The sequence below is a fragment of the Pseudophryne corroboree genome, chromosome 5 (genome assembly GCF_028390025.1).
Source record: "Pseudophryne corroboree isolate aPseCor3 chromosome 5, aPseCor3.hap2, whole genome shotgun sequence".
In the NCBI taxonomy this organism is placed as follows: domain Eukaryota; kingdom Metazoa; phylum Chordata; class Amphibia; order Anura; family Myobatrachidae; genus Pseudophryne; species Pseudophryne corroboree.
This window is the reverse complement of record NC_086448.1, coordinates 280223571-280238070: the sequence shown is the minus strand read 5'-3', so window position 1 is coordinate 280238070 and position 14500 is coordinate 280223571. Positions and strand designations below refer to the sequence as shown.

At 45.3% G+C, this 14500-nt stretch overlaps 1 protein-coding gene across 7 annotated transcripts in view; it reads right to left on the bottom strand.

Moving 5' to 3' along the window:
• The window catches only part of DNAJC13 (DnaJ heat shock protein family (Hsp40) member C13), a 554470-nt gene that overhangs the window by 453298 nt on the left and 86672 nt on the right, over positions 1 to 14500 (bottom strand). For all 7 annotated transcript variants that reach the window (XR_010177689.1, XM_063922373.1, XM_063922368.1 and 4 more), the window contains exon 2: positions 4422 to 4502. Coding sequence is in view for 6 of the 7 variants with exons in the window: in XM_063922368.1 (XP_063778438.1) it covers positions 4422 to 4502 (81 nt within the window). In the remaining variant the exon portion in view is untranslated. The remainder of the gene's footprint in view (positions 1 to 4421; positions 4503 to 14500) is intronic.

Below are 14500 nucleotides of genomic sequence, written 5' to 3'. Positions count from 1 at the left end.
CATCTTGAACATGTAGGCATAATGAATATCGGTATTTTCACTGTAGGTCAATGGCTGTCGGGATTATGACCGCCGGTATTGGGTCCGTCGGTAAATCATACTGAACCCATGTTTGTTTAGCCTGATGACAGTGCGGACAATAAAATACTGAAACGTTGCTGTACCTATATGCTGGTCTAAGGAGTGATTTTTGCAAGAATCCGGACTGCCGCACCTCATGGACATTTGTATGTATGTATTACTATGTGAGGGTACACTATCCAGTATCTGTTAGGTGACAGCCGAACCTACTGTGGATATACATCCACCACGTGGTGTATCCCCTTACTCACAGAACTTTCAGAAGGCGGCACTCGGAGACTCTTTGCATGTCATATAAGATTTCCTCCAACCTCCCGGTATCCTCCCCGTTGGCAGGATAGTATTAGATATATCGTATGCAGTTATTGTTTGCATACGATGTATCTTTTACTTTCCCATCCATTTACTGCGGGATCCGACATATAACGAGTGCAGCACTCGTGATATGTCGGATCTAGGGGGATCCGATGCGATGCACATGGGAACGCGCATCAAATCGGGAAAAAAGCACACTGAAAATGCCCGATTTCACCCAATATATCGGGCCGAATGCCCGAATTGGGCTGAAATCGGGCATTATCGGTTTAGTGTATGGGGCCCTTTAGTGAATCAGTGAAGCAAATTATTCAATGTTTTGGGGATCTCGTTTCCTTTGTCAGGATACAACAATCATAAAGTGCAACAGTGCATAACAAATATTTATAGCTCTTACCATTCCCCAGGACCCCTCAGATCTCCGCCCGAGCACGCTGTGCCAAGTGGACGTTCCGGAAGCTGGCGGAATTTGGACTATGGTAGCCAATCCCAGGATTGGTGGGATCCCGGGATTTAGGCCTAAAATTGGCCGGGATTCAATCCCAGGATTGGAGCTTTCAATCCCAGGGATTTCAGGATTAGTAAACCCCCTTGTTTTTTAATGCCAGGCAGTATTGAGCGTCATCAGGAGACTCAGACGCTGCCCAGCTCCTTCCTCCCGGCTCCCCCTGCCCCATGCTGTGCACACTGCGCAGTGTGATGTGCAGTTAAGAGTCAAAATATCCATCTCTCCTTTTCTCCTATTGCTCTCTGTGAAGTTCAGCAATGTTAAGTGACAGGTTAACCTCTGATAATTCAGACACTATCCTCTCCTGACTGGAAATAAATTGGTTAAGTACTTATATCTGTACTTATACAAATGCGGAACATTAGCTCCCTATAAACGTGGCACGCCCAGAATCGGCTCCCTATAAATGTGGCATGCCCAGCAGCAGCTCCCAGTAAATGTGGCATGCCCAGCGGCAGCTCCCAGTAAATGTGGCATGCCCAGTGGCAGCTCCCAGTAAATGTGGCATGCCCAGTGGCAGCTCCCAGTAAATGTGGCATGCCTCGCGGCAGCTCCAAGTAAATGTGGCATGCCCAGCGGCAGCTCCAAGTAAATGTGGCATGCCCAGCAGCAGCTCACAGTAAATATGGCATGACCAGCGGCAGCTCACAGTAAATGTGGCATGCCCCGCGGCAGCTCCCAGTAAATGTGGCATGCCCCGCAGCAGCTCCCAGTAAATGTGGCATGCCCCGCAGCAGCTCCCAGTAAATGTGGCATGCCCAGCAGCAGTTCACAGTAAATATAGCGTGACCAGCGGCAGCTCCTAGTAAATGTGGCATGCCCAGTGGCAGCTCCCAGTAAATGTGGCATGCCCCGCGGCAGCTCCCAGTAAATGTGGCATGCCCCGCGGCAGCTCCCAGTAAATGTGGCATGCCTAGCAGCAGCTCACAGTAAATATGGCATGACCAGCGGCAGCTCATAGTAAATGTGGCATGGATTTACAGGATTCATGTAAGGAAGAGCATTACACTACCCCCCTGCTTACTTCCAGCATCCAGACAGAGTAAAACCATACATATAGTGCACAACTATATACTTCTCCAGACTGGATGAAATCTGCAGGTGCCCTGATTGGGAACAGTATGTATAAAAATAGCTGGACTAAAAACTAATGAGAGAGGTATACAGATGTAGACATGCTCATCTTTGCTGCGATTTGGCATGCTGCAACACAGCTTGCTGCATGGTATGCCGGGCTGCAAATAGTCACAGCCCAGTGCGCCATGCAGCATCACAGCAATATAAGCATGGCTACAGCTTTATGTAAATAACCTAGTTAAGCATAATTAAACGTTAGTCATTTTTAAGTCTTATTTAGTCATCCTGTATTGTAATGGTGTTTTTAAACAGAAAAATAAGGATGCTCCATTGGGGTGTGTAGGGGCAGGGTGGGGTTGGGTTGGGTTGGGGGTGGCTGCTTGAGGGTTGCGTGACGACAGACTGGGAGTTTAGCAATTCATGTTAGAACAGTGATGTGTGTTTCTTTTAATGACTGAAAGTAATCTACATTTTATAAATACATTAATAATATAACAATCAATCATAGTTGTAAGCTTTGGACAATGCATGAGAAAAGAAAGTTTGGCTTTATAATAATTATCAAATTAAGCACTTCTTACTAGCTGTATTCTGCTATGCACAAGCACTTATTAAATATCCCATTACATAGACAAGAACAACTAGGATGCCCCATGCAGTAATGGACTGCTACAAAAGTAAGAGACTCGAACATTAAGGGAATTGTATGTATGGAAAAAACTGCAAAATCTATGTAAAAATAGATACAGGTTGAGTATCCCATATCCAAATATTCTGAAATACGGAATATTCCGAAATACGGAATTTTTGGAGTAGGACTGAGATAGTGAAAACTTTGTTTTATGATGGCTCATTGTACACAAACTTTGTTTAATACACAAAGTTATTAAATATATTATATTAAATGACATTCAGGCTGTGTGTATAAGGTGTATATGGAACATAAATGAATTGTGTGAATGTACACACACTTTGTTTAATGTACAAAGTTATTAAAAATATTGGCAAAAATTACCCTTCAGGCTGTGTGTATAAGGGGTATATGAAACTTAAATGCATTTTGTGAGTAGACTTGGGTCCCATCACCATGATATCTCATTATGTTATGCAATTATTCCAAAATACGGAATAATCCGATATCCAAAATACCTCTGGTCCCAAGCATTTTGGATATGGGATACTCAACCTGTATATAGTTTGAGAGTTCTAGAATAGAGCACTGAGACACTGTAAAAGAATCCATATATACTACAAAGTACTTATGTTTTTATTTTGTTGCTTATGTTTCGCAACCCGTAACAATTATGTATACCACAACATAGAAAATATAGGCCAAATAATTAATCAAAACCAACAATGTAAACAGCAAACACAATCAATTAAAGTGCATAGTGCAATTCACCGACGTTTCAACACCACTTAGGTGTTTTTTTAGGTGCTATGCCGCCATAACAGGCAGTGGGAGTTATCACACTGGCTGTTAATTGATTGTATTTGCTGTTTACATTGTTGGAATATATGCACCAAGCTGTAAAGTCCGAGGAGAGCTGCTTGGTTCTTTCTCAGCAAGTGAAGTACACAGCTAAAGGTACCCCAGGGAACCCAGATGTGGAATGTATTTACTAAGGAAGGCACCCCGGCTATTTTGATTGGAACAGTGAGTGCCATAAACAACTATTTTATTTTATACACACATACATACGCACATACATACACACACACACACACACACACACACACACACACACACATCTACATGAAAGCCCTCACTGACTGACTGGCTCATCACTAATTGTCTTACTTCTCGATATGTTGGGAAGCTGAAATTTAACATAGGTATTCTTCAGGTGGGAAAAAGGAAAACTACGTAATTAGAATTTTCAGAAACCTCCCCTAAGAGGATGAAAAACGGGTTCACATAATAATGTCATTACCAATGCATGTCTTACGTTGCGTGAAAGATAACACCCAAATGGACGATTGGCTCAAAATTTGGATTGCATCTCCAGTGTGTTGAATTTAATGTACTACAAAAATGGTCCTGTCACTTTTTCACCGCTACGGGTGCTTCTTGGGTAACGCCAAGAACCATGTATTCATATTTACTTACATTAAGTAATCAAATTTTAACTGTATAGATTTACCAAATTTTTAACACTCATTTATATGTACAACCGTGAAAATCAGAAACTCCCGTGCGAAGAACAGCTAGAATTCAATACATGAATGATAAGCAAGGCTACTACTGATCCATAAAAATATGTTGACCTTAATGTACCATAATTTTCATGCCTTAAATGACACACATTCAATTTAAGAAACATCTTGTGAACACAAATGGAAACCAATACACATACATACAATTCTGATACATATGAAAAAGCTTAACGATGCAAAATTATACTTTTCTGTAGATATAAGCATTATGAAATTAACTTACTTTCCCCTCCAGGAATGCTTTGTTGTATAGAAACAGGCCAGGTCCTTGTTTTCTCTAATTATATTCATTTTGCATGAAGACCTTAAAGAGAAAAAATAAATGACTACAATTTAACAAAATCTTCAAAGCAAATCACAAAGTTCATCACAAAAAGTAATAGGTGACTATTAGATTGGGTAATTTAAATAATGGCAGTCCAATTAGCTAAACAGTGTGGTACTAATAGTAAATGCTGTTGATAGATGATGCAGACCATGCTTAAAAATCCATTTAATGAAGCTAAAGCTTTACTCCCTGCTATGTGGAAACAGTCCTCACCTCCAAATACCAAACAGAATATGCAGGTTTGAGATATTTTATTTATTGAAGACTGGACTTGATAGATATTTTAGGTTTCCTGGAGCATAAAGGTGTCAGAGTCCTGCGTGAGGACTTTGCCGGAATTCAGCCTTGCACTATAGAAAATGCATATGCTTGGAGATGAAGGATGTGCCCAATCTTCCTCATGCAGAGACCTACTGTACATTGGAGGGGTCATTTCAATTACAAACTATGTTTTGCCGACACGGTTCGCAACAGATCTCTCGCTCATTTCTGATTGCAGCCCATATAGATAAAAGCGGAAACGAGTATACATTTCCTTAATTGCTATTATGTACACAGGTCACATATGCAAAGCTCCGGCGGTACCTCAAGTGTAATTTAATCGCCCCTCTTAGAAATTATTGTTTGATGATCAGTGTAGTCACCAGCCAATAACTCCCTATGGGGAGTGTGACCGGGCCCCGACCCACGTGGCTGATGGCGGCCACAGCACGGCAGGGGTTAACCCCCATGCTGTGGAGCCATATTTCAACTGACCTATTGGCGACAAATTCATATACACCAATGTTTTTGTTGTATTTTTTTGTTTTTTGTTGTATTTCATTCATAGCATGTTTTTTGTTGTATTTTATTCATAGCATCATTCTGGCTGCCCTCTCGGGGAGGGGTCAGCCAGGTCAACAAAGCAGGGGAGTGGCACGGCATAAGAGAGGCGTGGTAGGATGCCAAATAGGGGAGGAGCAGGTTGCGTGACCGCATCACGTAATCCCGTCCCCCGCTACACAATGCCTATATTACCGGCATTATGAGGCAGGGAGAGGGGCCATGATGACGTGATTCAGAGCAAATTAAGTCACCCCCCTAGACCATGATCACTCCAGGGGATTGCGTCCGGCCAGGAGACTTGACCACTCTTTTGGTAGCCGGGAGCGCCACACGATTTAAGGGAGCATCCAGACCATTCCAGGAGAGTAGGCAAGCATGATGTACTTTTAAAAACTGTCTGATGCACCACAGCTAAGACCTTGCCAGAGGCCGCAGCCACACTGCGTGTTAAAAGTCAAAGTACTGCTGCGGACAGGACGTAGTCCCAGGCTGCAGGACCGCATGCCAACCGCTGGGGATCGGAAGCCTAGCTCCCAACTTCGCAGCACTGGAGGGCTGAGTGCCACACATGGGGGGAAAGCTGGCTCCCTGTGGAGCGAGGTAGATATTAAAGCACTGCTGCAGCCAGGATGATTTTCCCGGGCTGTAGGCTATGAGTGAGCGCAGAGTATGGATGGCCATCAGTGGATTAGCCATTGATGGTTACCATTGATGGATATCCTCAATGGTGTGAAACCATCTGGAAGGAAACAATTGATGGTTTCACCCATCGATGGTCATACCAGCTTTTGTGTACCACGGACTGCGGGCCAATCAGAGCTCACGGATGGGGCTTTTCAGGTGTCAAGGGCAGAGCTAGGCTCCGTTCCCCGACACACTGTGAAAATAAGATTTTAAACCTACCGGTAAATCTTTTTCTCCTAGTCCGTAGAGGATGCTGGGGACTACGTAAGGACCATGGGTATAGACGGGCTCCGCAGGAGACATGGGCACTTTAAGACTTTAAATGGGCGTGAACTAGTTCCTCCCTCTATGCCCCTCCTCCAGACTCCAGTTATAGGAACTGTGCCCAGAGGAGACGGACATTACGAGGAAAAGCATTTTGTTAATTAAGGGTGAGACACATACCAGCTCACACCACAAACACACCGTACAACATGGTATATAAATAAACCAGTTAACAGTATGAACAACAAAAATCAGCAACAGCCTAATCTCAACTGTAACACAACCCTTGTGTAACCTTATCAATAACTATGTACAATCATTGCAGATTTCAGTCCGCACTGGGACGGGCGCCCAGCATCCCCTACGGACTAGGAGAAAAAGATTTACCGGTAGGTTTAAAATCTTATTTTCTCTTACGTCCTAGAGGATGCTGGGGACTCCGTAAGGACCATGGGGATTATATCAAAGCTCCAGACCGGGCGGGAGAGTGCGGATGACCCTGCAGCACCAATTGAGCAAACATGAGGTCCTCATCAGCCAGGGTATCAAACTTATAGAATTTTGCAAAAATGTTTGAACCCGACCAAGTAGATGCTCGGCAAAGCTGTAACGCCGAGACACCTCGGGCAGCCGCCCAAGAAGAACCCACCTTCCTAGTGGAATGGACCTTTACCGATTTTGGTAACGGCAATCCAGCCGTAGAATGAACCTGCTGAATCGTGTTACAGATCCAGCGTGCAATAGTCTGCTTTGAAGCAGGCGCGCCAATCTTGTTGGCCGCATATAGGACAAACAGTGCCTCTGTTTTCCTAATATGAGCCGTTCTGGTTACATAGATTTTCAAAGCCCTGACCACATCAAGGGACTTGGAATCCACCAAGACATCCGTAGCCACAGGCACCACAATAGGTTGGTTCATGTGAAACGACGAAACCACCTTGGGTAGAAATTGAGGATGAGTTCTCAATTCCGCTCCATCTACATGGAAAATTAGATGGGGCCTTGTCTCACAAGAGCCCCTAACTTGGACACCCGCTTCGCAGATGCCAAGGCCAATAACATGACCACTTTCCAAGTGAGAAATTTCAAGTCAACTGTTTGAAGAGGTTCAAACCAATGTGATTTAAGGAACTGTAACACCACGTTAAGGTCCCACGGTGCCACTGGGGGCACAAAAGGAGGCTGGATGTGCAGTACTCCCTTCACAAAAGTCTGCACTTCTGGAAGAGAGGCCAATTCCTTCTGAAAGAATATTGATAAGGCCGAAATCTGCACCTTAATGTAGCCTAACTTTAGGCCCATATCCACTCCTGTCTGTAGAAAATGGAGAAAACGACCCAGCTGGAAATCCTCCGTAGGAGCATTCTTGGATTCACACCAAGACACATACTTCCTCCAGATACGGTGATAGTGCTTCGCTGTTACCTCCTTCCTAGCTTTAAGTAGAGTAGGGACAACTTCCTCTGGAATACCTTTCCTAGCTAGGATCTGGTGTTCAACCGCCATGCCGTCAAACGTAATCGCAGTAAGTCCTGGAACACACACGGCCCCTGTTGTAACAGGTCCTCTCTGAGAGGAAGAGGCCAAGGATCTTCCGTGAGCATTTCCTGAAGATCTGGATACCAGGCCTTTCGAGGCCAATCTGGAACAATGAGTATCGTCTGAACCTTTGTTCTTCTTATGATTCTCAATATTTTTGAGATGAGTGGAAGTGGAGGGAACACATAGACCGCCTGATACACCCATGGTGTTACTAGCGCGTCCACTGCTATCGCCTGAGGGTCCCTCGACCTGGAACAATATGTCCGAAGCTTCTTGTTGAGGCGTGACGCCATCATGTCTATTTGAGGGAGTCCCCAGTAACTTGTCACTTCTGCAAAGACCTCTTGATGAAGTCCCCACTCTCCTGGATGGAGATCGTGCCTGCTGACAAAGTCTGCTTCCCAGTTGTCCACTCCTGGAATGAATACTGCTGACAGAGCGCTCACATGATTTTCCGCCCAGCGAAGAATCCTGGTGGCTTCCGCCATTGCTGCTCTGCTCCTTGTTCCGCCCTGTCGGTTTACATGCGCCACGGCTATGATCTTGTCTGAATGAACCAGAACCGGTAGGTCGCGAAGAAGATTCTCCGCTTGTTGTAGGCCGTTGTATATGGCCCTCAATTCCTGTACGTTGGCTCGCGTCCGTGGTTATCAGAACCCAGTCTTGAATGCCGAACCTGCGACCCTCTAGAAGGTGAGCACTCTGCAGCCACCACAGGAGAGACACTCTGGCCCTGGGGGACAGGCTTATCTTCTGATGTATTTGTAGATGGGACCCCGACCACTTGTCTAGAAGGTCCCACTGAAATGTCCTCGCATGAAACCTGCCGAAGGGGATGGCCTCGTAGGCTGCCACCATTTTCCCCAGAACTCGAGTGCATTGATGAACAGACACTCTTTTTGGTTTTAGCAGGTCTCTGACCATGTTCTGGAGGTCCTGGGCTTTTTCCATTGGGAGAAAAACTCTCTTCTGTTCCGTGTCCAGAATGATGCCTAGGAATGATAGTCGAGTCGTTGGAATCAATTGTGACTTTGGCAGATTTAGAATCCAACCGTGCTGTTGTAGCACTCTCAGGGAGAGCGACACGCTTTTCAGCAATTGATCTCTCGATCTCGCTTTTATCAGGAGATCGTCCAAGTACGGGATAATTGTGACTCCCTGCCTGCGCAGGAACACCATCATCTCCGCCATCACCTTTGTGAAAATCCTCGGGGCCGTGGGAAGCCCAAACGGCAACGCCTGAAACTGGTAATGACAGTCCTGTACAGCGAATCTCAGGTACTCCTGATGAGGAGGATATATGGGGACATGAAGGTATGCATCCTTTATGTCTAGTGATACCATAAAATTCTCCCCTTCCAGACTGGAGATCACTGCCCGGAGCGATTCCATCTTGAATTTGAACTTTTTCAAGTACAGGTTTAGGGATTTTAGATTTAAAATGGGTCTGACCGAGCCATCCGGCTTCGGGACCACGAACAGGGTTGAATAGTACCCTTTCCCCTGTTAGACTAGGGGAACCTTGATAATCACTTCTTGTTGACACAGCTTTTGTATTGCAGCTAACACTACTGCCCTCTCTGGGGGGAGAAGCTGGCAAGGCCGACTTGAAAAATCGGCGAGGGGGCACCTCTTCGAATTCCAGTTTGTAGCCTTGGAATACAATTTCCATCGCCCAAGGATCCACGTCTGACAGAACCCAGACCTGGCTGAAGAGTCGAAGACGTGCCCCCACCGGTGTGGACTCCCTCAGTGGAGCCCCAGCGTCATGCGGTGGATTTAGTAGAAGCCTGGGAGGACTTCTGTTCCTGGGAACTAGCCGAAGCAGGCGTTCTTTTCCCTCTACCCTTACCTCTAACGTGGAAGGATGAGCCCCGACCTCTTCTGGACTTATGCGACCGAAAGGACTGCATCTGATATTGTGGAGTTTTCTTTTGCTGTGGGGGAACAAAAGGCAAAAAAGTAGATTTACCCGCGGTAGCCGTGGAAACCAGGTCCGCGAGACCTTCCCCAAATAAAACTTCCCCCTTGTAAGGTAAAACCTCCATATGCCTCTTTGAGTCGGCATCACCCATCCATTGGCGGGTCCACAGGGCTCGCCTAGCAGAAATCACCATGGCGTTGGCTCTCAAACCTAGCAGCCCAACGTCTCTTTGAGCGTCTCTTATATATAAGACTGCGTCTTTAATGTGACCTAAGGTCAATAAAATGGTATCCCTATCTAGGGTATCAATGTCAGCTGACAAGGTATCTGTCCAAGCTGCAACTGCGCTACATACCCATGCCGATGCTATTGCCGGCCTGAGTAAAGCACCCGTATGCGTATAAATAGATTTCAAGGTAGTTTCCTGTCTGCGATCAGCAGGATCCTTGAGGGCTGCCGTGTCTGGAGACGGTAGCGCCACCTTCTTGGACAAGCGCATTAAAGCCTTGTCCACCCCGTACCCTGTCCTGTGCAGGGAAAGGATACGCCATAAGAATCCTCTTGGGAATCTGCAGTTTTTTGTCTGGAGTTACCCAAGCTTTTTCAAAGAACTCGTTCAGCTCATGAGATGGGGAAAAGGTTACCTCAGGCTTCTTTTCCTTATACTTGCGCACCCTCGTGTCAGGGACAGAGGGGTCATCTGTGATATGCAAAACATCTTTTATTGCAATAATCATATAATGAATACTTTTGGCCACCCTTGGGTGTAACCTTGCATCATCGTAGTAGACACTGGAGTCAGAATCCGTGTCGGTATCAGTGTCTGCTATTTGGGATAGAGAACGTTTTTGAGACCCTGAGGGGCCCTGTGACACAGTCAAAGCCATGGATTGACTCCCTGCTTTTTCCCTGGACTCTGCTTTGTCCATCCTTTTATGTAATAAGGTCACATTTGCATTTAAAACATTCCACATGTCCAACCAATCAGGTGTCGGCGTTGCCGACGGAGACACCACAATCATCTGCTCCACCTCCTCCTTAGATGAGCCTTCCGCTTCAGACATGCCGACACACTCGTACCGACACCCCCACACACACAGGGATATATTTATACGAGACAGTTCCCCAATAAGGCCCTTTGGAGAGACAGAGAGAGAGTATGCCAGCACATACCCAGCGCCAACTGCCACTGGAAACAAATTCCCAGATAATATAGCGCTTTTATATATAATTATCTGTATAATACACTCACTGCGCCTTACAAATGCCCCCCCCCCCTCTTTTCTGCCCTGTGTCACCGTGTTCAGCAGGGGAGAGTCCGGGGAGCCAGCTTCTCTGCAGTGCTCTGTGGAGAAAATGGAGCTGGTTACTGCTGTGGAATCAAGCTCCGCCCCCTCAGCGCCGGGCTTCAGTCCCGCTCAATTTTGTAATACTGGCGGGGGATTTTTATATCTACTGCCTCCGCAGCCTATATATATGTATTTGCCAGTCCTAGAGGTTTATATTGCTGCCCAGGGCGCCCACCCTGCTCCCATCAGTGCCTGCAGTGTGTTGTGTGTGGGAGCAATGGTGCGCAGCGTTACCGCTGCGTGCTTACCTCAGGGAAGATCTGAAGTCTTCTGCTGCCTTTGAAGTCTTCTTTCTTCTTATACTCACCCGGCTTCTGTTTTCCGGCTCTGTGAGGACGACGGCGGCGCGGCTCTGGGACGAACGGCGAGGGGAGACCTGCGTTCCGACTTCCTCTGGAGCTAATGGTGTCCAGTAGCCACAGAAGCAGAGCCTATCAGTTAAGTAGGTCTGCTTCTCTCTCCTCAGTCCCACGATGCAGGGAGCCTGTTGCCAGCAGTGCTCCCTGAAAATAAAAAACCTAACAAAATTCTTTTTTTTTTTTCAGAGAAACTCAGGAGAGCTCCCTGTAATGCACCCAGTCTCCTCTGGGCACAGGAACTAACTGAGGTCTGGAGGAGGGGCATAGACAGAGGAGCCAGTGCACACCCATTCTAAAGTTCTTTATAGTGCCCATGTCTCCTGCGGAGCCCGTCTATACCCCATGGTCCTTACGGAGTCCCCAGCATCTTCTAGGACGTAAGAGAAAACATACAAATGATTAAAAGGTGTGGGTACCTTAATCTGCCCATCTTGGAACTCAGATACAGGCTAGAGATGGTAGGCTGGGTCCCCTAAGCAGAATTCTGGAAGACTGTTTCAGAGGGAATTTTTCTTCCACTTCCACTATATGCCAGTAATTAGGTACTGATCAGAATGGCCATCGATGGCGGCTGATGTCAAATAGTTTTGTCATCAATGGTGGAAAACCAATGGTTCTCCGCCATCAATGGTTTTTCTCCCCCTGCTTAATGGTTAGGGTCAGGGTTAGGTTTCAAATCTCACCATGGTTAGGATTAGGTCATTAACACTAGATAAATGCTACATTGACAAGCCAACATACGCAGTGCCAACATGTTGACTATATCGACATTCTGGTATCAACACAACATACCACACAACATACCACACTCATTTTAAAGCACTGCACCGTGTTATTACATTATTCGAGGAATAGATCTCTTAACCTTTCAACAGCTGTTAAACATCCTAAATCAAGTATTTCCTTTAAGATCTCTTCTGTTCAGTAATCTATTCCCTGTTTAAATACTACTACAGACTTCCGGTGGGCGGGGCACCCACAGTGGCCGCTTTTTACATGGACTCCGGACCCTGATCTCCAGACTTCTCTCTAAAGTGTACAGTCAACCCAGGACTCTGCACCAAAGGCTGTCTGCTGACACCTTTATATCCTGCTGCAGCTTTGTGTCTGGGTCCCGGGTCCGCAGCCGCTTCCTTCACACCGGAGTGTATGACCGCCCGCAGCCATCTTAGGGCGTGATCGTGGGGGAGTACTTGCTTGCTTCCCCTACAGTGCTCCTTTCGTCTTTAGCAATAATACGCGGTCGGGGTTTATCCTCCTACCTGCAACACAGCTGCCCACTGTGAAATTTCTCACTTCACATTGAACTTTTCTGCTGGAACGCTGAATGCTGAGTTAGATTGCTACTAGCCAGGACTGTAAGCCACACACCTTCCCTACATACAGTTATTAATGGCGACCCCTGCCTTTTTGGATATGCATACCACCTTTGCAAATCGATTGGCACAATAACTTAGTGACTTACTGATGCCATTCCTGGAGGATCGTGTAGCCCGCCTTCTGTCTCGCTTGGACACTGATGATGCCTGCTGATTCCCTCTCCCGGACCGCAGACACTATTATAAATGCAACCTCTTCAACTGCTGTGATTTCCGGCCCTCCTACCTCAAGTTCTCAGTACCCAGAGGGGATTAAACCCACTACATCCAACCCTTTTCCCTTTCCGGGCAACTTGTGTTCTAATATTAAGATGGACTGTGGACTACCTGCTGAACACTTGGGCATTCGGATGTCAGCCCCCTACCCTATATGGCATGACTACTACATCTTGGAATCAGTCATTGAAAATCTTGCACTGTCACCAATGGCAGTTGCTAGTCGACACATATCTATTTGTACCTGTATGGTTGCTGCCCGCAAGGGGATTTGTCTTACCTCCCAACGTGTATATCTTATCCCCGTTTCCAGGCCTTATAGGGGCAATAACATGAGGAGGCTGTCAATAACTTTTGTTTTACCTCTTTTTTCCTACTGACCTTATTTTATGACACCTACCAGTTTATGAAAAGTAGAGGGTACTACTGGACACGTGTCCTACATTTCTTTTATTGTTATTAATTTTATTTGAATTTTTTTTTTTTTTTTTTTTTTTGCTTGTAATATAGGGAATAGTGGATTCAGTATTGTATATACCCGTCTGTGCTTTGTGGCCTACCAGATTTTTGAAGCAGATTACTGCAGTACATTATATGCCCTATGCTTAAGTTTATATATACAGTATCTGTCACACCCTTATTCTCTGGCCCATTAGGCCGTATCAGGTAATTATTATGATGTTCGCCTGCAGTATACAGTATTTGTAGTTATGTATCATTTGGTTTTAATGCTCATGTTCTTGTTTTAAGACCTCTCTCACTCTGGTCATTCAGCGGAATACTCTGTAGTGGTCTATGCCCTATCGACTAGTATAATATTTACTGCTAATGAACACACAGATGTTTTTTATTTTATTTTAGATTTTCTTAGGCCTATTATTCATGTACCGATATCTACACGGATATATGTTTCTTTGTTTTTTTCTTTTATATCCCATTATATCCACTCATTAGAATTAGGGTATTCCTTAATACTGTTTTGTTCGTGGAAGGGAAATACAGGTATTAATGTTTGATAGCCCCTTCAGCCCTACTTTCTTTACCTTATGCCTTAAAATAATTTCCACTGCATAGATAGTTGGCACTTTAGTTTGTAGTTTATTTTTTGACCATGGGCTACGGCCGTAGCTCATGCTCTCCCCATTTTGGTTGGGAAAATTTTGAGAAAATGGAGTTTGGAGCAATGCATTATCTACTTCGCTTGTGATTACCATACGCCTTTTGTTAGTTCCCCGTATAATAATCTATCACGCTGTCTTGTACGCTGTGTTAAAAACTATTTCACTAGTTTGTCTGAATTATTTGTTACATTGTCATGATTTAAGATCTTTTCTCTGATTATTTACAATGTCTGAATGCATTTGCTTCAATAAAATAACATGTTAAAGAAAAAAAAAAATACTATTGCAGAGATTACAGGTGAAATGTTTTA